Genomic DNA, 26,573 nt, shown 5'->3' on the forward strand with positions numbered 1-26,573 from the left:
ACATTTAGATCAAGCTAAAGTATAATTTCTATTTTGTATAAAAAAAAAAGTAGAACTACTTAAATGCAACAGTACCAAACTGGTAACGTATACAATTTCTGTTATTGAAAGAGTAAAGTTTATATTTCCTACATAGTTTTTTTTTTTCGTAAAATATTTCCTACATAGTTAGAAAACATGCAAGAAACAAGTAACATTGTTGCAGATTTCACGTTTAGAATCTCCAACCAATGCATGAGTAGTCACAGTAGCACTCTTATCGTCTGTTGCGGCAAATATTTGGGTTACAATCTTGGTCAGAAGAAAAATAAAAAACTAAGTGTTAGCCCATTAAGTTTAGTATTCTAAATTTAATTTAAATTTTTATGTTGTTTTTACAATTTCACTTATGTATATTTATAGAGAATTGAAGAAGACGTAGAGTTTCTCCTGACTAATAGAACCATTAATGGAGCCCAAAGTAAAATCGAACTTTAGCAACAGTAGTACAGTACCCTTACCAATTAATTGATGATTTAGGGTTACCGATTTTGAGTAGGGGTGTGCAAAAAACCGAAGAACCGAAAAAACCGCTTCAAACCAGCCGAACCGATGTAAAAATTTTGGTTCGGTTTCGGTTCGGTTCGGTTTCGGTTTTATTTTATAAAAAACCGAAAATTTCGGTTTGGTTTTCGGTGTCAAATTTTAATACACCGAACCGACTGAACCGAACTGAAATATTATTATATAATAATATCATTAATATATTATTATATTATATTATTATATTAAATATAAAATATTTTGTAAACAGCTACTCTCTCTACCGGATATTTTCAAAAAAAAAAAAAGATTTGCTTTTCAGCTTTTGGCAGTTGGCAGATATGCTTTGCCAGCTTTGCTTTGGGTAGTGGGCAAAGTCCAATCCATAAAGAAACTAAGTTCAAATTAAGTTACCAAACTAAGTTATCAAGTGACTAAAGGAAACTAAGTTCAGTAAGTTGCAGTGGGCCTTTTTTTTTTTTTTTTTTTTTTTTTTTTTTAGTCATCACTTCAAAGTTTCAAATTTCAAATTTCAAATGATCCGACCAACATTTTAAAATCTATTAGATTTTAATCACCTATAATTAAACTAGCTAATTATCTAATTAAACTAATTAAACTAAAACTAATTGAACTATAAAAGGAAAAAGCGGAAACCCTACCCTACATACCCAGCCCACTCTTTCATTTTCACTCTCAGTCTCACCCTTTCACTTTCTAACATTCAGACCTCAGGTCGCCCCACTTCTACCTCTCACACTTTCCACTCCTTCCCTCTGCCGTCGCCTTCACACGCCGCCCTCTCCACGATCATCGGCTTCACACGCCGCCCTCACCCTTTCACTCTCTAACATTCAGACCTCAGGCCGCCCCACTTCCTACCTCTCACACTTTCCACTCCTTCCTCTGCCGTCGCCTCCACACGCCGCCCTTTCCACGATCATCGGCTTCTCATCTCCCACGGTAAGTCTGTCTTCCCCACACTTTCACTCTCCCTCTGCCGTCGACATCACACTTTCACTTTCACTTTCACGCCGCCTCTCTGTTTTGTGTTTGTCTTTTGTTTGTGTTTCTCTGTGTTTGGTGTTTTAGGTTTTGAAAATAGAAATCTTGATACCGTGACCCACTCTCTGTTTTGTGTTACTCTGTGTTTTGTGTTACTTTGTGTTAGTGGGTTTTGTGTTTTAGGTTTTGAAAATAGAAATCTCGATACCCTCTGACCCTCTCTCTGTTTTGTGTTTCTCTGTGTTATGTGTTTGTGTTTTGTTTTTTAAGTTTTGAAAATAGAAATATCGATACCCTCTGACCCTCTCTCTGTGTTATGTTTCTCTCTGTTTATTTTTTCAAGTTTTAATGTTTTATATGCAAATAAAGTTAGGGTTTGAAAAAATCGATAATGCTTGGCTGCATGTGCTAGTTGGTTTCTTTATTAAAGTTAGCTGATTGCCTTTGAGGTATGATATATATAAAGTTAGCTGCTTATTTATTTATTTATTTTTGTGATATTTTTGTTTATTGTTGTTGACATGCTGTGAATCTGTGACTGTTATGTTAAGTTATTTCTTATTGATGTTACAGATTTGAAAATCAATAACCCCATGTGCTTAACTGTGATGATGTTGTATTTGTTAATAGTTGACTGATGTTGGGTATTTGTTAATAGATTACTTTCTTGTGAAGAGTCCTTTTCATTTTTTTCCCTTTTTTTTTTTTTTTTTTGCTGTTGCGACTTTTATTGTGTTATACTACTGTTATTGTTACCGTATTTTTTATATTGTAGACTAGACTCATTTTGGCATTAAATTTTATTTTTATTTCTTACTTTTATAGTTGCTGACTTATTGTGTTTTTATTTTATTTTGTAGATGAATGAGACAAGAGAAATCCAGAGGGTCAACGATGAAGTGGATCAAGGGGCAACCAATGTGCATGAAGACAAAGGCAAACCCCCACTCCCACAACTGCAGGTAATACTGGTAAAAAAGATCTATTGTTTGGGGTCATTTTACTGTTATTGAAGGGGGGGAAAAACCTAGGTCAGCTTGTAACTATTGTGGCACAACCTATGCTTGTGACACTAAGTTAAATGGCACTACAGCCATGAGAAATCACATACAATCACAATGTTAAATATCCTTATAGGGAGGACAAAAAAAAACAATCAACCCTAGCATTCAAACCTAAAGAAGAAGGAGAAAGTAGTAGTAAACTTGTGCCTTGGGTGTTTAATTTTGAGGAATGTAAGAAGGCATTAGCAGAGATGATTATTCTAGATGAGTTGTCTTTTAGGTTTGTGGAGGGTTTTGGTTTTAGGAAGTTTATGTCTGTTGCCCAACCTAGGTTCAATCCAATCCCTTGCCGCACAACAATTGCCAAAACATGCTTTAGGGTGTTTTTAGATGAGAAACAAAAATTGAAAGAAGCCCTAAGAGAGCAGCGGGTCTGCCTTACCACAGATACATGGACATCTGTTCAAAATTTGAACTACATGTGTCTCACTACCCATTTTATTGATAGTGATTGGAAAATACACAAGAGGATTCTTAGTTTTTGTTTAGTGGAAAATCACAAGGGTGAAACACTTGGGAAGGCAGTTGAGATGTGTTTACTTGATTGGGGGATAGACAAGATTTTAACTATTACAGTTATAATGCTGCCTCTAATAGTGGGTTGATTTCTTTTATTCAAAAAAAGACTAAGCATAGGAAGGCAACAGTTTTAGGGCATAAATACTTGCATGTGAGGTGTAGTGCTCATATCTTGAACTTGATTGTTCGTGAAGGTTTAGTTGAAATGGATGAGACAATAGTGAAGGTTAGGAAATCTGTGAAATATGTGAGATCATCTCCACAAAGACAAAACACATTTAAGTTGTGCGGAGAAGGAGAAAGTTGAGTTTAAAAATCAGTTGTGCTTAGATGTGCCAACTAGGTGGAACTACACCTATATTATGTTGGAGAAGGCCGAGAAGTATCAAAAGGCTTTTGAGAGATTAGAGGAAGATGATCCAAATTTTCTTATGACAATTAGAGAGGAGTCCAAGGAAGAAGGAAATGATAGACATGAGGTTGCTTGGGGAATGGATGATGTGGATTGGAAGAAGATTAGGATCTTTTCTAAATTTCTTAAAATTTTTTATGATGCAACCTTGAGGTTTTCGGGTGCTAGTTATGTCACTAGCAATTCTTTCTTTTTGGAGCTTATGTCAATTCATGACACAATTGAGTTAGAGCATGAAAAAGATAGTTATTTGTTGAGAACAATGGCTGATTACATGAAGAACAAATTTGAAAAGTATTGGGGAAACTTTGATAATATGAATCACTTGTTGTATGTAGGGTTGGTTCTTGATCCTCGATACAAGTTGAGGTATCTTGAGTACTGTTTTGGTACTTTGTATGAGAGGCAAAAGGCTGTTGATATGGTAGGAAAAGTAAAGGCTGTTTTGGAGGATTTATATAAATTTTATACTCAAAATCAAGTGGGGAGTAGTAGTGCTAGCTAGTGCTGCTGCACAAGCCCAAGGCCAAGTCCAAGTGGATTAATGGAGGGAGATGATTATAATGTGGTTGATGCGAAGGCAATTAGGATGATGGGATTTAGGAAGCCCTTGAAGGGTATTGATTCTTCAAATATCAAATCAGAGGTAGATAAATACTTGTTAGAGAGTTGTGAAAATTTTGATGATAATTTTGATATTTTGGCTTGGTGGAAGGTTAATTCCCCACGATACCGTGTGCTTTCAAGAGTTGCACGACATGTTCTTGCAATTCTGGTATCCACTGTGGCCTTAGAATCTGCCTTTAGTACGGCTGGTTGTGTCCTTGATCCCTTTCGGAGTTCATTGTCTCCCCTTATAGTGGAAGCCCTCATATGTGGTCAAAATTGGCTCCGTCCTTCATCTGCTCCAATCTGCCTTCGTGCTGCCATGTATGATGTTGAGGAGTTTGAAAAGCTTGATGGAGGTATGATTATTATTCGTTATATTAAAAAAATGACTTTCTATTTCTTTATTTATTAAAAAAATTCTGCATGTCTATTATTATTAAAAAAAAAAAAAAAAACTGAATGTCTTGGATTCTTGGCATATTTATTGCTTTATTGAACAAGTGATTTTTATGTTTTTTTTTTTCATTTTTTGTTTGTAGAACTCGTGAGTGATGCTGCATTAACATCAGAACTAGGCATGTCCACACCAACACCTATTGAAGTTGACGGTTGAAGATTTCTCTTTGCTCTTTGGACGGGTGGTATTGATAATTATATGTACACTTTTTGATATGTATAGTTGTATACTTTTTGCTATTAGACAGTGGCCTACATAAGTACATATAGATATAGGCTTTTATTTTGAGCTTTAACAATGGCCTATACATAATACATAGACAATATATAGACAATATATGATATTAGGCAGTAGGCAATGACATATAGCCAATTTATTTTGAGTATTTGGCCAAATATTAAATATGGACTGTATATGATGACATTGACATATAGCCAATTTATTTTGAGTCTTTGGCTATAATGCTATGTAGGTATTGACATATGGACAATGTGGACATTGACATATTACTAATGAAGTAACTAAATATGTACTAGTTATGTTATTTTGACTTGTACAATTTATTTTTTTAATCTTGTTTGTATTTGATGAGTGTTTGTAACAAGTTACAGCTTAGTTTGAGGCTTTGAGCACTAGAGCAATTTTTTGCTCTAGATTATTTCTGGATTTATGAATTTGTGTTGACAGGTTGTGTTTGTGCAAATGTATTTTGGACAGGTTATGAATTTATGATAGGTTGTGATTTATGAATTTGCTATATATGTGTTGTATTTTTGGATTTATGAATCTGTAACAGGTTATTTTTTTATTTTTTTTGTGGAAGAATTTGCTATTATGTGTATTTCCGGATTTATGTTGAGTAAAAGCAGGTTGTGATTATGTGTATTTCTGGATTTATGTTGAGTAAAAGCAGGTTGTGATTATGTGTATTTTTAGATTTATGTTTGAGTAAAAGCAGGTTGTAATTTTTTTTTTTGTTTGTAAAATGTTTTATGGATGTGTAAAAAGGCCCAAAAATGGCCAAAATAATAAAGGCCCGAATCTGGGCTATAAGGGCCAAAACAGAAAGCTAAAAAAGGCCCAAAGATGGCCATTGCCAAAATAGAGAAGGCCCGAATCTGGGCCACAACTGGTTCCTAACAAAGGCCCAAAACAGGTTTTTGAAAAAGACTTAATGGTTCCTAACAAAGGCCCAAAACAGGTTTTTAGAAAAAACTTAATTAGAGCATAAAAGACCATAAAAAAAGAGACTTGAATATTGCATTTTTTTTTTTTTAAAAAAAGCCCAAACAGAAAAGTTTTAGAAAAAAAAATCGAAGGCCCAACTAGCCCAAACTCCAAGCCCAAAAACCGAAACTGACCGAAAAACCGACCGAAACCGAAACAAACCGAAACCGACGGTTTTTCAACTATTTCGGTCGGTTTCGGTTGGCCGGATTAGAAAAAACCGACAGAACCGAACCGATTACAGCCCTAATTTTGAGCTTAAGAAGATCATCATCACCATGTTATGTAGGTTCGGTATTCCTTCAAATTAAAAGCAGCGCCCCAATTCATAATAAATTTAACAATTGCAATTACATGCATTACTCCATTTCATTCACAAGTGGAAGTTGAAAATTGAGTGTAGATGGACTATGGGTACTGAGATTAATTAACATTGAAAAAACTTAGGTAATTGTTTATAAGAATATAATGTAAAATTTGTAAATTAAATAGTGCATGTATTATTTAAAAGCATTTTCTATTTTAATAAGTTTTATGTAATATAGAAAATATATAATGTATCATTTTGGTGAGTTATAAGTGTGTTTTAAGACTTGAGGTCTTCTATTGTAATACACCTGTTTAGTTCTCTAATCAAATTCAATCACAACACAAAAGTGATATTCCTTTAAGGATGATTAAATTCAACCATGTATTGAGCAAAAAATATCGAATTAAACTATGTGGCTTATTGGTCAATATAGTCATGCGATTGAATTTAATTGGATAAATTACAAAACATATATAAGAAATTATACCTAAATCTTGTCTTAATTTAAATAGATACCAAAATGATGATAATCTTAATTTAAATACAAAATCGTAAAAAATGCATTGGGTGGATCTTTACCACTAAACCACCATTGTATAGCTTAAGGTTTGAACATGGCTTTTCTCCTATGATCCCCTTATTTTGCTGAATCTCATACTGGTCAGCTGCCACAACTGCCACCGCCACCATACTATTAACCTCTCGCTTGTTTGCCAATCACCAATTAGAGCATCTTAACAACCACCTACCTCCAGCTACTAATAATTAGAACAGATCCAGTCAAGAACATGGAGTAAGAACTCAAAATCTTTTAAAATAATGTATAAACTAATAAATAACCCAATAGTTTATATCGTAGATACATTTTCCATACTCTAATCCATCCTTAAACACAAAGTTACAAGTTCACTACCAGCACCATCTAATCAGGGAATAAATACACATTTTCACTCCTTGTTTTGCTGGTTTTTCAGTGGGATTATAAAGTAATACTAATGCCCGCTCCTAATCAATAAGAGACAAGAATTTACAAGCCAAATTCCCCTCAATCATTCAACAGTCAGTAAATTCCATGCCGCTGGATGATTTTAGTTAGCTGCATGAAGTTTTCCAGTTAAACAAAACTCTTTTCACATCAGCGCCTTGTGGCGGAGGTTGGCCTTGTCATTCATGAAGCCAATTCCAATTTTCTATCAGGTGGCACAAGATTTGATTTTGTCCCTTGCAGCTCGACCTGTGAACAAATCAACCATAGACATTTAAATAGATTAAATGTTTTAAGTAACCATTCAAACATCGCAAGTGGAACTAATTCCATTTTGTTACACATTTTAAAAAGCAAAACCATATTATCATGAATGGGATCGTCACCGAAAATAGGTGACACAAATGCACAAATGCATAGAAAAGCCATACGTGCATGAAGTCTACCTTATTAAGCTGGCACCATTATGGAAGCAACTGAAAGATACAAATAAACTACCATGTTAATTAATGCTAGGTCTCAGAATCTCAGCAAGCCAATGATTGTCATTTTAACGAAATCACTTGATAATATCAGGGAAAGTAAAGTTTGAGCATGCAGAGAAACAAAAAAGAGTATTTAAGTCAGAATCACACCTTTTGCATCAAAGAGAAGAGCTTGAAGTCACTCCTTGGGACTCCATATGCCAAATAAGCCTGCCCAAAGATCGATTTTAGAGAACAGCATTTTAACTTCGTACATGAAACTTCACATTTTATTGAAATAACTTTAAAGTGCCTTGTGCAATATTATTTTTTTACAATTACACGTGTAAATGTAATAGAATACAGGAACCCACATGTATGATCAGAGCATTATATAAGTCGATCCAGAAGTAAAACGCATGTAAGTGTGTATACCAATAATGCAGAAGCCAATGCAAACATAGAGATGACAAGAAGGTACATGAAAATAAGATCAAAATTGATAATGAAGTAAAACAGCCAATGTGCACACAAATTCCAATACATATATATTCTAAATTAGTACTTTTAATGTTTCTCTAAATTTATATAATAGCAATTTCTTGGTATTATGAATCCTTATATAAGAATAGTCAACCCAAGAGACTAAGAAGAAAAATCCCAAAAAAAAAAAAAAAAAAATGCTAGGTCTCAGAATCTCAGCAAGCCAATGATTGTCATTTTAACGAAATCACTTGATAATATCAGGGAAAGTAAAGTTTGAGCATGCAGAGAAACAAAAAAGAGTATTTAAGTCAGAATCACACCTTTTGCATCAAAGAGAAGAGCTTGAAGTCACTCCTTGGGACTCCATATGCCAAATAAGCCTGCCCAAAGATCGATTTTAGAGAACAGCATTTTAACTTCGTACATGAAACTTCACATTTTATTGAAATAACTTTAAAGTGCCTTGTGCAATATTATTTTTTTACAATTACACGTGTAAATGTAATAGAATACAGGAACCCACATGTATGATCAGAGCATTATATAAGTCGATCCAGAAGTAAAACGCATGTAAGTGTGTATACCAATAATGCAGAAGCCAATGCAAACATAGAGATGACAAGAAGGTACATGAAAATAAGATCAAAATTGATAATGAAGTAAAACAGCCAATGTGCACACAAATTCCAATACATATATATTCTAAATTAGTACTTTTAATGTTTCTCTAAATTTATATAATAGCAATTTCTTGGTATTATGAATCCTTATATAAGAATAGTCAACCCAAGAGACTAAGAAGAAAAATCCCAAAAAAAAAAAAAAAAAATCTTACGTGAACCTTCTCATTGACCCTGCATGCATGACGCAGCATATTCTAACTGCTTCTTCCCAACTGACATCCGAGATAAACTTCAGTTGCTAATCCATAGTTTCCAATGTCTGCTGGGATTACATGCATTCTCTGAAGCCAACACACTTACAAACTTCAGAGACCAAAGTTACTCTTTACATCAACTATTATGGGCTCTGCACAAACCATTGACCTTTCAGATATATTGGAAAGATGCCCATGTGATGATAGTCTCTCTGATGTAGATGATTTGGAATCTATTTTCATAGACATTTTCTTCTTGTTCTGATGCAAATAGTATCACATGTTAAGTTCCTACTATTATTGAATATCAAATTGAAAGTTCTAATCAATATTTCCATGTTTTATAGAATAAATTACGCGTACAAGGACAAAGTTCCAACAAGGAGTAAGTAATACATATGCTTTTGGGACAAAGGTAATTCTAACGGATTTCGCAAAGGCATAAAGTTATAAAAAAGTTAATGCTAACTGTATCGTTGACTCTTCTCATTTGTCAAAAAAAGTTAATGCTAACTGTATCGTTGACCCTTCTCATTTGTCAATATACGTTTGGACTTTGGAGAAAGGGAAGGAAAGGGTTTTGGAGAGAGTGGAAGGGTACCTTTCCTTAATTAATTTTTTTTTCGTATGGTACCTTTTCCTTTTTTCTTTTTTTCTTTTTAAAATTTTTGATAAATATCTTTTCCTTTTCTTGAAGTCGAGTACTGTGTAATGTTTTTAAAAAATGTAAATTTGATATTATTAGATGGACCAAATTAGACCAAAATGGACCAAATTAGACTGAATAGGATCAAATTAGACTAAATAGTTTTTGTATATTTTTTTATTGATTCAATGAGCTATCCCTCCTTTTGGAATTTATTTTTGGTAATCATTAGTTAATCTATTGTCAAAGGAATATTATTATTATTACTTGTAATTCTTAGTTGTTATGCATTTAATGATAATTAATTACCAAGTGGAATTATTGAAGGAAATTAATGCCTATGTATTATTATGATACTAATTTTTTTTTGGTAGTTTTTTTTTTTTTTAATTATTAGATCAATCTTCTTTGATTAAAAAAAAAAATGATTAGTCAATTGAAAGGATCGAATTGGACCAAATAGAGAGAATAGGACTGAATAGTAACAAGGTAGACTCAATAGGACTGAATAAGAACGAATAGGCCGAAGTAGACAGAATGACTAAACAAGACTATATTGGACTGAGTAGACCAAAGTGGACAGATTGGACCTAAGTAGACCAAATAAGAGCAATTTGAACTAAATAGGACCGAAGTGGACAAAATGAATCGAATAGAACCAAAGTGGACAAAATGGACCAAATAAGACCAAAGCAGACTGAATAGAATGAATAGGAATGAAGTGCATCAAAGTAGACAGAATGGATTGAATAGGACCAAGAAGGACCAAATAGAACCAAAGGAGACATAATCGACCGAATATAACCAAAATGGACAAAATGGACCAAATAGAACTGAAGTGGATAGAATAGGACCGATGTAGACTGAATAGGGCCAATGTGGACTGAATAGACCGAAGTGGACTAAATAAGACTAAATGGGCCGAATTGAACCGAATAAAACTTTAGTGGAAAGAGTGGACTAAATAGGGCTGAAGTTTACAAAATGGACCGAGTAGAACCAATGTGGACCGAATAAGACATTTGAATATTTATCATTTTTATTGCACTTTTCGGGCTCATATTTCTAATTTATAATGTCTATTTTCTTTGTATTTTTAACGCAAAACTAAAGAGTTTAGCCCAAATAGAATAAAATTTCATACTTTTCAACCCAAAAATGAAGATTTTTTTTTGAGCTAAACTTGAAAAGAAAACCTACAAAAAGAATCAATTTAAAGCTCAATTAGTTTAAAATGTACTGAAGGGGGGCCAAAATTGACTGAGTGGACCGAATTAGACTGAAGTAGACCTAATTAGGCCGAATAAAAATTGTTTAATTTTTAGGGAGAACATTTAAATTATCTTCAAAAAAGTTCAGAGAAAAAATTATACATTATATTACAATTCAAAATAATTATTTATTCCTAAGCATCGCGTGGGTCTGCAACTAGTTTAATTATAACGAATAAGCCCAAGGGACACTTATAACTATAGGATAATTTTTTTTTTTTTCAATTTATGAAGTCTACTTTTGATAATTGTGTATTTTATTATTAGATTAAGATACCAATTAGTTTTTGGTGTAGACAAGAATTGAACCTCAAATTTCTTATTTAATTATCAGAGACTTTACCAGTTGAACTAATTGGAACCCACAACTATAGAATACATGGAATCATTAAACTGGCAATTATAAAATAATATCATTAAAAAAAAATTGATAGAGAAACCATATGAAACAATCATGGGCAAGGCATATTAAAGCTTTAATCTCTTCATAATATGGCCAGTGTGTAGTTAACTTTTGGTGAGACAAATTATAACTCTGGCTTTGTGTGCCTTTTCCTTTTACAAGTAAGAACTTGTTAAGTGCAGCAGCTCTATGATCAGCTCTATGATTGGCATTTTTCTCATTCAAGAATATTATTATTATTATCCAGTGCCAGTGGATTCCTAGTGCACTTTGGGTTTATGGTTGTATTTGTTACAAGCATATACGTAAGGGTATATTTGCAAGATCCACCAGCTACTTGTCAAAATTACAAATATTAAAAAGTTGCATGTATAACAATTTTGCTGTCACCAGGTCTAGTAGTAGTCAGTGATTCAGTGAATAGCAATGGCAGAAAAAATTAGTTGGGAAAAGTGAAAGAAGATTATAAGTTTCATTGGATTTTCCAACATCTAAGCTACTAGGACACCCCGTATATTTGTGCACAAGAGAGGGAGAGTTGGAGCAAAAAAAGGAAAAAAAAGAAAAGAAAACTTGGATACTTAAATTTATATATATATATATATATATTTATATATATGTATGGATGATCTCATTGCCCACTCGATGAATGATGAGCATACCTTTAATGAAAGAGATTAATAAATCAGCACTAACATTTCACATCTCTTTATGCCAAAAAATCACAAACGCAGGTCAGTTAATGACTTATATGTAGGGAAATTCTCTAGAAATCCTCATTGGTGTAGTCGTTGGTCATCCATGCAAATGGACAATCAGTCTAAATCGAATTTCTTGTCTTGCCCCGAGTCCAATGTACCTCCGCTTCTAGTTCTAAATGCTTGAACCCAATAGGTGCTAATATGCTGTAATACTGCCACTGGCCATGAATTTTTTTTTTAAAATTATTAGATCAATCTTCTTTGATTTAAAAAAAAAATGATTAGTCAATTGAAAGGATCGAATTGGACCAAATAGAGAGAATAGGACTGAATAGGAACAAGGTAGACCGAATAGGACTGAATAAGAACGAATAGGCCGAAGTAGACAAAATGACTGAACAAGACTATATTGGACTGAGTAGACCGAAGTGGATAGATTGGACCTAAGTAGACCAAATATGAGCAATTTGAACTGAATAGGACCGAAGTGGACAAAATGAACCGAATAGAACCAAAGTGGACAAAATGGACCAAAGAAGACCAAAGAAGACTGAATAGAACGAATAGGAATGAAGTGGATCAAAGTAGACAGCATGGACTGAATAGGACCAAGAAGGACCGAATAGGACCAAATAGAACCAAGTGGACCGAATATAACCAAAGTGGACAAAATGGACCAAATAGAACTGCAGTGCATAGAATAGGATCGATGTAGACCGAATAGGGCCAATGTGGACTGAATGGGCCGAATTGAACCAAATAAAACTTTAGTGGAAAGAATGGACTAAATAGGACTAAAGATTACAGAATGGACTGAGTAGAACCAATGTGGACTAAATAAGACATTTGAATATTTATCATTTTTATTGCACTTTTTGGGCTCATATTTCTAATTTATAATGTCTATTTTCTTTGTATTTTTTAATGCAAAACTAAAGAGTTTAGCCCAAATATAATAAAATTTCATACTTTTCAACCCAAAAATGAAGATTTTTTTTTTTGAGCTAAACTTGAAAAGAAAACCTACAAAAAGAATCAATTTAAAGCTCAATTAGTTTAAAATGTACTGAAGGGGGACCGAAATTGACTGAGTGGACTGAATTAGACTGAAGTAGACCTAATTGGGCCGAATAAAAATTGTTTAATTTTTAGGGAGAACAATTAAATTATTTTCAAAAAGGTTTAGAGAAAAAATTATACATTATATTACAATACAAAATAATTATTTATTCCTAAGCATTGCGTGGATCTACAACTAGCTTAATTATAACGAATAAGCCCAAGGGACACTTATAACTATAGGATAATTTTTTTTTTTTTCAATTTATGACGTCTACTTTTGATAATTGTGTCTTTTATCATTAGATTAATATACTAATTAGTTTTTGGTGTAAACGAGAATTAAATCTCAAATTTCTTATTTAATTATCAGAGACTTTACCAGTTGAACTAATCAGAACCCACAACTATAGAATACATGGAATCTTTAAACTGGCAATTATAAAATAATATCATTAAAAAAAAATGATAGAGAATCCGTATGAAACAATCATGGGCAAGGCAAATTAAAGCTTTAATCTCTTCATAATATGGCCAGTGTGTAGTTAACTTTTGGTGAGACAAATTATAACTCTGGCTTTGTGTGCCTTTTCCTTTTACAAGTGAGAACTTGTTAAGTGCAGCAGCTCTACGATCAGCTCTATGATTGGCATTTTTCTCATTCAAGAATATTATTATTATTATCCAGTGCCAGTGGATTCCTAGTGCACTTCGTGTTTATGGTTGTATTTGTTACAAGCATATACGTAAGGGTATAGTTGCAAGATCCACCAGGTACTTGTCAAAATTTTTTTTTTGGTGAATGGTACTTGTCAAAATTACTAATATTAAAAAGTTGCATGTATAACAATTTTGCTGTCACCAGGTCTAGTAGTAGTCAGTGATTCAGTGAATAGCAATGGCAGAAAAAATTAGTTGGGAAGAGTGAAAGAAGATTATAAGTTTCATTGGATTTTCCAACATCTAAGCTACTAGGACACCCCGTATATTTGTGCACTAGAGAGGGAGAGTTGGAGCAAAAAAAGGATAAAAAAGAAAAGAAAACTTGGATACTTAAATTTATATATATATATATATATATGTATGTATGATTTCATTGCCCACTCGATGAATGATGAGCATACCTTTAATGAAAGAGATTAATAAATCAGCACTAACATTTCACATCTCTTTATGCCAAAAAATCACAAACGCAGGTCAGTTAATGACTTATATGTAGGGAAATTCTCTAGAAATCCTCATTGGTGTAGTCGTTGGTCATCCATATATAACTATAGGATAATTTTTTTTTTTTTCAATTTATGACGTCTACTTTTGATAATTGTGTCTTTTATCATTAGATTAATATACTAATTAGTTTTTGGTGTAAACGAGAATTAAATCTCAAATTTCTTATTTAATTATCAGAGACTTTACCAGTTGAACTAATCAGAACCCACAACTATAGAATACATGGAATCTTTAAACTGGCAATTATAAAATAATATCATTAAAAAAAAATGATAGAGAATCCGTATGAAACAATCATGGGCAAGGCAAATTAAAGCTTTAATCTCTTCATAATATGGCCAGTGTGTAGTTAACTTTTGGTGAGACAAATTATAACTCTGGCTTTGTGTGCCTTTTCCTTTTACAAGTGAGAACTTGTTAAGTGCAGCAGCTCTACGATCAGCTCTATGATTGGCATTTTTCTCATTCAAGAATATTATTATTATTATCCAGTGCCAGTGGATTCCTAGTGCACTTCGTGTTTATGGTTGTATTTGTTACAAGCATATACGTAAGGGTATAGTTGCAAGATCCACCAGGTACTTGTCAAAATTTTTTTTTTGGTGAATGGTACTTGTCAAAATTACTAATATTAAAAAGTTGCATGTATAACAATTTTGCTGTCACCAGGTCTAGTAGTAGTCAGTGATTCAGTGAATAGCAATGGCAGAAAAAATTAGTTGGGAAGAGTGAAAGAAGATTATAAGTTTCATTGGATTTTCCAACATCTAAGCTACTAGGACACCCCGTATATTTGTGCACTAGAGAGGGAGAGTTGGAGCAAAAAAAGGATAAAAAAGAAAAGAAAACTTGGATACTTAAATTTATATATATATATATATATATGTATGTATGATTTCATTGCCCACTCGATGAATGATGAGCATACCTTTAATGAAAGAGATTAATAAATCAGCACTAACATTTCACATCTCTTTATGCCAAAAAATCACAAACGCAGGTCAGTTAATGACTTATATGTAGGGAAATTCTCTAGAAATCCTCATTGGTGTAGTCGTTGGTCATCCATGCAAATGGACAATCAGTCTAAATCGAATTTCTTGTCTTGCCCCGAGTCCAATGTACCTCCGCTTCTAGTTCTAAATGCTTGAACCCAATAGGTGCTAATATGCTGTAATACTGCCACTGGCCATGACAGCAAGTGCTGCAACTATAACCATGTTTGCATGGGAAATCATGGCAAAAACTGCAGATTCAGTAATTAGTGTGGTCCGTAGACCCCTTGTGACCAATTCTTTTGCAAGAAGATGTCCCTGATGATACCTTGGAGCACCCTCTGCAACAAACATCCGAGATGATTTCTTTTTCACCTTTGTGACGCAAAGAAATTCCAAGACTGTTCTTGAACTTCCTAAAGTTAATATTACCTCAATTTGATGAATGTGCTCTACTTCTTGCTCAGTAATCTCTTCAAGGCAAGTGGCAATATCATGAATGAGTTCATTTACCTCCAGAGTTACATCATGCTTCAGCTTCCTACTTCTGGAACTTTTATCAGAATCCCCAACTAAGGCACATCCTCCAGAAGAGTTTGCAAGGAAGGTGGACGCAAAGTGCTTCTTGCAGCAGCAACAACAACAGCAGCTAATAGAACTGGATGATTATCCCGCTCAGCATTGGTAATTTAGCAGCGAAAGCTTCCAGAAGAATCAGAAGATCAAATAGATCTTCTTGATGGTTTAAAGTTAAGCATTACCAATAATCAAGACAAGAACATTTTCCCTCCTTGAAATGATGAAATCTGCTATAATCTCTCACTATAATTTCTCTCTCAAACACCTTGGAAATCATCTTGCTCGCCTCATGACAATCCTCACAAACCCTCAAATTCTTCACAATTCGAATGCAATCCCCAACCTTTGTTACTAACATACCATAAGCAATTGCCAGCCTCTCACTATGCTCTTTAACTACATTCTCTTTTTCTTCTTCCCCAATATCATGCAATACAGATGAAATCTTTGGAGAGTAACCAGCTTCTGCTATTCGAGTTCCAATTGTCTCAAGCATTTTGTAGATCTCCAAAGAACGCTCATGCTCTCTATACCCTGCCACAAATTGATGAACTCTGCCCTGTGCTTCAATCAAACTCCAACCTGCAACTTTATTAGTGTTTTGCTCCACCATTAATCTCCGAACTCGAACCACATCTTCCCATTTCCTTGCTTTGGCATATATACTGGCTAATTGTACATAATGTCCGTCATAGGTTGGATCCAATTGTATTAACTTATTTCCAATATTTTCACCCAGTTCTACTGATCCATGAATCTTACAAGCACCAAGCAATGTTGCCCACAATACCGGATCTGGCAGAGCTTGCATCTTCTCAATCAATTCTACAGCTTCATCAACAAATCCAGCACGGCTCAATAGATCAACCATACACCCATAATGCTCCATCTCCAGCTCAATATCATACTTTTCTGTCATGAGCTTGAAATAATGCCTGCCCTCACTGACCAAACCTGCCCTGCTACAGGCATTCAAGACCCCAATGAAAGTCACACTCACTGGATGAAAACCTTCATTTATGAACCTTTCAAAAAGTGCAATTGCTTCCTTTCCAAGGCCATGCGAGGCCAACCCACAAATCATGGCATTCCATGACGAAATATCTCTCCGGGGCATATTGTGGAACAAGAGTTTAGACTGTTCAATGAAACCACATTTTGCATACATGTCAACTAGCGCTGTACCAAGGGAAACAGTCATCGGAAAATTCAATGAATCTACAATGGAATGAACTAATCTACCATTTTCAAGCAAACCCATTTGGGCCGATGCCGATAGCACCGTGACCAATATGGCCTCATTCGGCCTCAACCCCTTCTCTCTCATCTCCTTAAAGCACTCCAACCCTTCTTCCAACTGTCCATTCTGCACATAACCCATAATCATCGTACTCCACGAGATAACATCTCTTTCAGGCATTTCATCAAACACTTTCTCCGCATCACCAATCCGCCCATCTCTTAAAAACCCGGCTAGCATTGAATTCCAAGTAACAACATCTCGACAATGGCCATTCTCCTCGAAGACCCGTTTCGAACATTCTACCCAACAACAAGCAGAATACAAATGAATCAAAGCATTCCTAACAAACACATCCTCACAAAAACCAAGTTTCACCACATGGGTATGAACCTGAGTCCCTTCATATATAGCCAAAGCTTTACTACAAGCTTGCAACAAAAACGTATAAGTATGGTTATTGGGTATCAAATTCCTTCCCAGAATACACGAGTAAAGCACAACCGATTCACGAGGCGACTCGCTCTTGGCGAGGCACCGGATCATGTTATTGGAGGCGAAAAGAGATGGGTATTGGATTGTTTGATAAATGGAGAGTGAATAGGCAAATGGGGTTGATGGGGAGAGAGCAAGAGAGGCGAGGAGGTGACCCGTGAAGCTGGCATTGGCGGCGAGGCCGGAAACGATGATTTGGGCATGGGCTTGCTTGGTTTGGTTAATGGAAGGGCGTGGTGGGAGAGAAGACAGAGGTGTGTGAAGTGTAGTAGGTGTTGAGAAGAAGAAGTGAGGATTTGAGAGTTGTTGTTTTGGGAGCGAAAGGAGGGGTTTGGGTCTCTTTGCAAACATAAATGTAAAGCAAAATCGCTGTGTTCTAATCTTACCAGAGATTTTGAAAGTTTGGTGGGTAAGAAGTGGCGGGTTTAAGATGTGAATTGCTCGGCATATTCATCATCTTTCAATTATATTTCTTCGTTATCATCAACGTTTACTATATTTTCTTGTTCTTTTATTTTAATAAATTTTTTTCTTCATATTTCTTCTTGGCATAGAGAAGAAATTTGCAAATATGAAAGTGACGGGTCAAATGTGTAGTCCTCTACACAAATTTTGTAGGAGAAAAAGAAGAGGGGAAAAAAAATCATGAACATGGTATTTTATTAAACTCAAAATAATTTTGTGTTAAAACAAGTATAACAATTTGTTGATCTAAAATAAAAGCACAAATTAAAAAAAAAAAAAAACTCATTTTAAACGTTAAAAAAAAAAAAAAAAATCTCATTTTAAACCTATATGTTTGTATCGTAAGGTACAAATTTGTTGATCTAAAATAAAAGCACAAATTAAAAAAAAAAAAAAACTCATTTTAAACGTTAAAAAAAAAAAAAAAAATCTCATTTTAAACCTATATGTTTGTATCGTAAGGTACAAATAATTTTACAATACAAAATTTTTTGTACATGATACAATACGTATCCATATTGTTGGTTCTCGTAATCGAGAGTTTTTTTTTTAATTTTAAAATTTTCAAATGAGTGTACCACTACAAGCACTTCTGAAGTGTTGTAGTGGTACACTCATGCAAGTTCCAAAGGCATATAAAGCATGAATAGGGCGCTTCTTTAAGCGATGTGGGACTCGCTCCCACCCCTTTAGATCAAAACCTTGAGGGCCTGGCTCCCCAAAGAGGACAAACATGATTGCGGGGTTGAATGAAAATTCTCCTCACAAAAAGGCGCTTTTGAGGGCAGTGCCCATCTCCAGTATTGTCCTCTTTAGGGGCAGGCCACAGGCATGCTTAGGGCGCAACATCTTGAGCTTCTATCCCTTCAAGGTTTTGTTGCCAGGACACCGAAGTGCAAGGCACACCTCTACCACTACAAACATGATTGCGGGGTTGAACAAAAATTCTCCCCACAACAAACATTTATGAAAAATTGCTATATGGTAGTAGGTCCTTATGATAATCATTTGGATTATCTGGTAGGCTAACTTGCCTTTGGGCAAAAAATAATAAAGAAATAAAATGCATATTTTGATTTCAATCAAAGTGCTTATAAAATAACCTCAAGGGGGGTAGATTATAATAAACATTGTAATTGCTTTATAGTCTATATTGTGACAAAAAGTGAATAAAGTTGTTTTATTTGTAGAGTATAAAAAATGTCAAAGAATATTTAGTATAGTAATTTTGTGTTGTTGCATTGCATCCCATGTATTTGGTAAAATTTCTTTTAGAAATCTTATGTGTTTTTCTCAAATCTATTTGTTATTTTTATTTTGGTCATTTTATTACAAATAATTAGCATCTCCACCATCAAATTTTTAGTTAATTTGAACTTTTTTTGGTAAGCTTTTACTTTGCTTAGTTGATTATCTTTACTGAAAATGCCAAAAAAAGAATAAGATAAAATATAATTTACTTTAGAGAATCATTATGTTATTAATGTTTTTATGTATAGATACTTAAGAAACTTTTTCTTTTTGCAGTTTATTTTATTTTATATTTCCACTTTATGATATATGATTTATTGATAATGATTTATTGCATAGTTATCTTTATTTACTTTTTCACTTAGTTTCAATTGTGAGGCTTTCTCAAAAAAAAAAAAAAAAAAAGTTTCAATTGTGAGGAAGAAAGAGATGTGGATCTATCTTTTGGAGAAAAATATATCTTTTTTTTGTGTGTGGAGAAAATGGAGAAAAATATATCTATAAGAGTTGAGTCACATACATCTGTATAGTAATAAACAAAGTATACATAGTTATAATTTGGTCTAATAGTTCCCCCACACTATCAATTTAAAAAAAAAAAATTATTGCATTGTGTTTTCATACATATCTCACTATATAAAATACCTAACTACAAAATATATTTTGTTACACTACAAAAAACTTCTAATTTAAAACATAAATTCAAATAACACATATTGAATTTTTAAAAATATACAATTTAATATATTAATTCAATAATTATCCAATAAAAAATAATCATATCATATTTTTCTACACATTGCACAGGTCTCTGCTACTAGTTTAAATAATACTCATAACATTTTAGGCAAGATAAAAAAGTTTCTCTGACGTCTAGGGGGAGGCTCCTGCCAAAACCCTAGCCGCCTAGTGGAAAGTTGTGCCTAACTCTAGGGTTTAGGCTTTTAGTGTGTCTCTTACACTAGTGCAGTCTCTTTCACAAAGTCAGTAAACTCTCTGGTTTTCAACGTAGTTTACCTGGTTAATCATGGAAGACTTGTCAGTGCTATGGAAAAAACTTTCGCTATCAGAGGAGGAGGAGAACGAGTATAGTGGTCAGATCTATGAGACGACAGGAGGGAAGGTTTTAGTTGCCAAGTTCTTTACACGCAGAGTTTTAAACACGGAAGCTATAGCTCGGACCTTCAAACAGCTGTGGCAGACGAAGAAGAGTTTCGAGATCAAAGATATGGGAAGTCATGTGGTCCTTTTTGTGTTTACGGAGAAGATGGATGCGGATAGGGTCCTCTTGGGAGAGCCATGGAGCTACGATAAGCATTTAGTTTCTCTGCGCCGAATGGAAAAAAAATGTCGCGATAAAGGAGCTGGTGTTTGATCGAACATTTTTCTGGGTTCAGGTCCATGATTTACCAGTGGGGGTTATGAACCCAGTGGCAGTGGGCGAGATCGGTAAAGTCTGTGGAGAGGTACAGCAGGGGCTTAGAGAATGGGGCAATCAGGAGGGAAGTACTTTCATGCGACTCAGAGTAGGGGTTGACATATCAAAACCTCTATGCAGAGGGCGCAAAATCAGGCTGGAGGACGGGGAGACTGGTTGGGTCAGATTTAAATATGAGCGCCTGCCAAATCTCTGTTATTGGTGTGGCCGGCTCACCCACAGTGATAAAGAGTGTGAGCTCTGGGTGAGAAGCAAGGGCTCTCTGACTGAAAGTGATAGGCAGTATGGTGCGTGGCTTCGTGCTCCCACTTTTAACACAAGGAAATGCACAACGGTCAGGGTGGGTGGCGCTGAGGAGGAGGGGAATGCAGGTGCGATGAATGGTGACGAGTCCCATGGAGGAGTTGAGATGGAGGTAGGATCGGAGAAGGATACAATGCGGAGCGGGATGCATGGGTCTAATCGGAATCATAGTATGGGGTCTAAGGTGGAGGAAGGTGGTGCTGCGGAGGTTACGCCGGCGAAGCAATCTCATAAAGTATCGGATTGCGTGATCACAGGAGGTACGAAAATTTTGGAGAACCTGGCGCGTGATAAGCCGGATTTCCAGGACTTAGTGCGTGGGATTGATGCTGAGATTTCAAAGTTTGATTCTACAGTAGTGGGCTCAAGTCAAATTGGGCCTGAGATAGCCTTGTTGCAGCCTATGGGCCAACCAAATAGCAAGGAAATGGATGGCTCTGGATCTCCTTCAAATTTGGTTATGTTGGACTCCTTACAAGGCAGCCCACATGATAACAATTCCAAAACCCGTAGCTGGAAGAGATTGGTGCAGGAAAGAACTCCAACTGAAACCCAGACAGTGACTTTCTTGAAGAAACGACCAGTACGTGGAAATGAGGATAGAAGTGAAGCAGGGCATGCAGGAAAAAAACATTGTGGTTCGAGTAAAAACCCTTTACCAACGGTGGAGGCTGCTAAGCAGCCCCGCCGAGAGCCATGAGTTGTCTAGCCTAGAACTGCCATGGGCTTGGGAACCCACGGGCAGAGGACGAGCTCGAAAATTTTATTCGAGTACAAGCTCCCCTAATTGTTTTTTTGTCAGAAACCTGGTCTGGGAAGAAGCAGATAGAAAATATAAAGTGCAAAATGAAGTATGATGGTTTGTTTATGGTTCCTAATGATGGTAGAGGAGGTGGTTTGGCTCTCTTGTGGAAGGCAGAGGATGTTGTGTGGGTTGACAGCTTTTCAAAAAACCATATCGATGCGGTTGTAAATGGTGGTACAGAGGATGCGTGGAGGTTTACTGGGTTTTATGGGGAACCTGAAGTAAGTAATAGGGATGACGCATGGAGTATGCTTCGTATGTTAAAATCAAAGCCACACTTACCTTGGTGCTGCATGGGTGATTTTAATGAACTTTTACACATGGAAGAAAAGAGAGGTGGGAGACTTCGGCCACATGCCCAGATGCAAGCTTTTCGAGACACTTTAGATTTTTGTGGTTTCATGGATCTTGGTTTTACAGGTCCAGAATTTACTTGGCATGGTAGAAGACACGGACATTTGATTTGGGAACGTCTTGACAGGGGAGTGGCCAACTATGATTGGTTATCAAAGTTTCCAGCTGCTACAGTCCGCCACCTTCATTGCTATTCTTCGGATCATAGGCCTATCAATCTTACTTTCAATCCCAACAATGAAGCCCAACGATGGAGTAGACGTCCATTCAGGTTTGAAGAAATGTGGCTAGCCGACAATGGATGTAGTGATACGGTGGTGAGAGCTTGGCAAGTTGATCACCAAGGGACTCCCATGTTTAAGGTAACAAAGAAGCTGAAGAAGTGTAAGGAAATGTTGAAGTCTTGGAGTAAGGAGCACTTTGGAAGTATAAAGTCTCAGATTGCAAGGAAGAAGGAGTTACTATGGAAAGCGCAAGAATCGGCTGCCAAAGGTGGAGACTATGAGGCAGTTGTCACTCTCAAACGTGAACTCAATATTCTGTTGGACAAGGAAAGCCGAATGTGGAAACAGAGAGCAAGAACACAATGGTTGGCAAAAGGAGACAAGAATACTAAGTATTTTCATGCGGTGGCTACCCAAAGGAAAAGAAGGAATTTTATAAAGGGAATCAAAGATGATGAAGGGGTATGACAGGCAGAGGAAGAGGTGGTGTCTTCAATATTTGTTGATTTTTACACCAAGCTCTTTACGTCATCAAATGCCCGTTACATTGACCGACTTTTGGAGGGAGTAAATAAGGTTGTTTCTGATAGTATGAATGCTGAATTGGTGAAGCCCTACAGCAAGGAAGAGGTGGATGTAGCTATCAAACAAATGGCACCTTTAAAAGCTCCAGGTCCAGATGGGATGCCACCTATTTTGTACCAGTCCTTTTGGCAAAATATAAGCACAGAAGTCACTGAAGCTGTCCTATCCTGTTTGAATTCTAGTACTCTCCTCAAATCCATTAATCACACTTTCATTACTTTAATCCCTAAGGTTTGCAATCCTGAAAGTGTTACTGAATTTAGACCCATCAGTTTATGCAATGTGCTTTATAAAATCATTAGTAAAGTTATTGCAAATAGACTCAAACCCATCCTAAATTCTATAATTTCAGAGGCTCAAAGTGCTTTCATTGCTGATAGACTCATCACTGACAATATCTTGATAGCTTTCGAGTCTTTGCATTACATGAATTCACAATGTACAGGAAGAGAGGGGTATATGGCCATGAAGCTCGATATGAGCAAGGCCTATGACAGGGTGGAATGGAGTTTTTTGGAGAAGATTCTTTTGAGTATGGGCTTTACAGAATCTTGGGTTGAAATGATTATGCAGTGTGTATCAATAGTTACATATTCCATACTCATTAATGGAGAGCCCAAAGGCTTTATTCAGCCTTCACGTGGTTTGAGACAGGACGATCCTCTTTCTCCTTTTCTCTTTCTGTTTTGTGCAGAGGGACTAAATGCTCTTTTATGCAAAGCAGCTAAGGATAAGGAAATTACGGGCCTATCTCTATGTCGACAGGGTCCAAAGATTACTCACCTGTTTTTTGCAGATGATTGCCTTTTGTTTTGTAGGTCAAATGCAATTGAATGCCAAAAAATTCAGCTCCTCCTTGATTGGTATGAAATTGCTTCAGGCCAACAGGTGAACAAGTCCAAGACCACTTTATTCTTCAGTCGGAATACGCCTGAAGAAGTGCAACAGGAGATTAAGGATCTTTTGGGAGTGCCGGCCATAAAGCACTATGATAAATATTTGGGGTTGCCGTCCTTTGTGGGGAGGCAGAAGAAAGCATGCTTTAATCAGATCAAGGAGAGAATATGGAATAAGATGCAAGGGTGGAAAGAGAGACTACTATCTCAAGCCGGGAAGGAAGTTATGATTAAGGCTGTGATCCAATCTATCCCTACCTATTCTATGAATGTGTTTAGATTGCCACTTGGGTTGATCAAAGACATAGAGTCTATGATCCACAAATTTTGGTGGGGAAATCAAGATAATACAAGGAAAATGCAATGGGTGAAGTGGAGGACGCTGTGCTCCTCAAAATCCCTTGGAGGTATGGGGTTCCGAGATCTTCGACAATTCAATGATGCACTCCTTGGTAAGCAGGTGTGGAGATTTTGCCATGAAAAAGATACTTTGCTTTACAAAGTGTTCAAACCAAAATATTTCCCTTCGGGTTGTATCCTTGATGCTGAAATCAACCCACGTAGCTCCTTTGCATGGAAAAGTATAATGCATGCAAGGGATGTTATCTGCAAGGGTGCTAGATGGCGTATTGGAGATGGCTCTTCAATAGATATTTGGAAGCATAGGTGGTTGGACACTTCGGGGGAAAAAAGTTTCTCTGACGTCTAGGGGAGGCTCCTGCCAAAACCCTAGCCGCCTAGTGAAAGTTGTGCCTAACTCTAGGGTTTAGGCTTTTAGTGTGTCTCTTACACTAGTGCAGTCTCTTTCACAAAGTCAGTAAACTCTCTGGTTTTCAACGTAGTTTACCTGGTTAATCATGGAAGACTTGTCAGTGCTATGGAAAAACTTTCGCTATCAGAGGAGGAGGAGAACGAGTATAGTGGTCAGATCTATGAGACGACAGGAGGGAAGGTTTTAGTTGCCAAGTTCTTTACACGCAGAGTTTTAAACACGGAAGCTATAGCTCGGACCTTCAAACAGCTGTGGCAGACGAAGAAGAGTTTCGAGATCAAAGATATGGGAAGTCATGTGGTCCTTTTTGTGTTTACGGAGAAGATGGATGCGGATAGGGTCCTCTTGGGAGAGCCATGGAGCTACGATAAGCATTTAGTTTCTCTGCGCCGAATGGAAAAAAAATGTCGCGATAAAGGAGCTGGTGTTGATCGAACATTTTTCTGGGTTCAGGTCCATGATTTACCAGTGGGGGTTATGAACCCAGTGGCAGTGGGCGAGATCGGTAAAGTCTGTGGAGAGGTACAGCAGGGCTTAGAGAATGGGGCAATCAGGAGGGAAGTACTTTCATGCGACTCAGAGTAGGGGTTGACATATCAAAACCTCTATGCAGAGGGCGCAAAATCAGGCTGGAGGACGGGGAGACTGGTTGGGTCAGATTTAAATATGAGCGCCTGCCAAATCTCTGTTATTGGTGTGGCCGGCTCACCCACAGTGATAAAGAGTGTGAGCTCTGGGTGAGAAGCAAGGGCTCTCTGACTGAAAGTGATAGGCAGTATGGTGCGTGGCTTCGTGCTCCCACTTTTAACACAAGGAAATGCACAACGGTCAGGGTGGGTGGCGCTGAGGAGGAGGGGAATGCAGGTGCGATGAATGGTGACGAGTCCCATGGAGGAGTTGAGATGGAGGTAGGATCGGAGAAGGATACAATGCGGAGCGGGATGCATGGGTCTAATCGGAATCATAGTATGGGGTCTAAGGTGGAGGAAGGTGGTGCTGCGGAGGTTACGCCGGCGAAGCAATCTCATAAAGTATCGGATTGCGTGATCACAGGAGGTACGAAAATTTTGGAGAACCTGGCGCGTGATAAGCCGGATTTCCAGGACTTAGTGCGTGGGATTGATGCTGAGATTTCAAAGTTTGATTCTACAGTAGTGGGCTCAAGTCAAATTGGGCCTGAGATAGCCTTGTTGCAGCCTATGGGCCAACCAAATAGCAAGGAAATGGATGGCTCTGGATCTCCTTCAAATTTGGTTATGTTGGACTCCTTACAAGGCAGCCCACATGATAACAATTCCAAAACCCGTAGCTGGAAGAGATTGGTGCAGGAAAGAACTCCAACTGAAACCCAGACAGTGACTTTCTTGAAGAAACGACCAGTACGTGGAAATGAGGATAGAAGTGAAGCAGGGCATGCAGGAAAAAAACATTGTGGTTCGAGTAAAAACCCTTTACCAACGGTGGAGGCTGCTAAGCAGCCCCGCCGAGAGCCATGAGTTGTCTAGCCTAGAACTGCCATGGGCTTGGGAACCCACGGGCAGAGGACGAGCTCGAAAATTTTATTCGAGTACAAGCTCCCCTAATTGTTTTTTTGTCAGAAACCTGGTCTGGGAAGAAGCAGATAGAAAATATAAAGTGCAAAATGAAGTATGATGGTTTGTTTATGGTTCCTAATGATGGTAGAGGAGGTGGTTTGGCTCTCTTGTGGAAGGCAGAGGATGTTGTGTGGGTTGACAGCTTTTCAAAAAACCATATCGATGCGGTTGTAAATGGTGGTACAGAGGATGCGTGGAGGTTTACTGGGTTTTATGGGGAACCTGAAGTAAGTAATAGGGATGACGCATGGATAAACAAAGTATACATAGTTACTATTTGGTCTAATAGTTCCCCCACACTATCAATTTAAAAAAAAAAAAAAAAAAAT

At 36.5% G+C, this 26,573-nt stretch overlaps 2 protein-coding genes across 2 annotated transcripts; both read right to left on the bottom strand.

Moving 5' to 3' along the window:
* Nucleotides 1-15,200: 15,200 nt before the first annotated feature.
* LOC111992485 (uncharacterized) lies at nucleotides 15,201-15,928 on the bottom strand (the record flags this gene model as incomplete). Its single annotated transcript, XM_065767323.1, is given in 2 exon segments — nucleotides 15,201-15,817; nucleotides 15,820-15,928. Coding segments are annotated over 2 exon segments (516 nt in total), but the record flags the coding sequence as incomplete, so codon positions are not given.
* LOC111992539 (pentatricopeptide repeat-containing protein At3g62890) lies at nucleotides 15,917-18,084 on the bottom strand. Its single transcript, XM_024024418.2, has one exon. The coding sequence runs from the start codon at nucleotides 17,905-17,907 to the stop codon at nucleotides 16,000-16,002; it is 1,908 nt and encodes a 635-aa protein (XP_023880186.2). The 5' UTR covers nucleotides 17,908-18,084; the 3' UTR covers nucleotides 15,917-15,999.
* Nucleotides 18,085-26,573: the final 8,489 nt, after the last annotated feature.

This window comes from Quercus suber, unplaced genomic scaffold (genome assembly GCF_002906115.3).
Source record: "Quercus suber isolate HL8 unplaced genomic scaffold, Cork oak 2.0 scaffold_793, whole genome shotgun sequence".
Classification (NCBI taxonomy): domain Eukaryota; kingdom Viridiplantae; phylum Streptophyta; class Magnoliopsida; order Fagales; family Fagaceae; genus Quercus; species Quercus suber.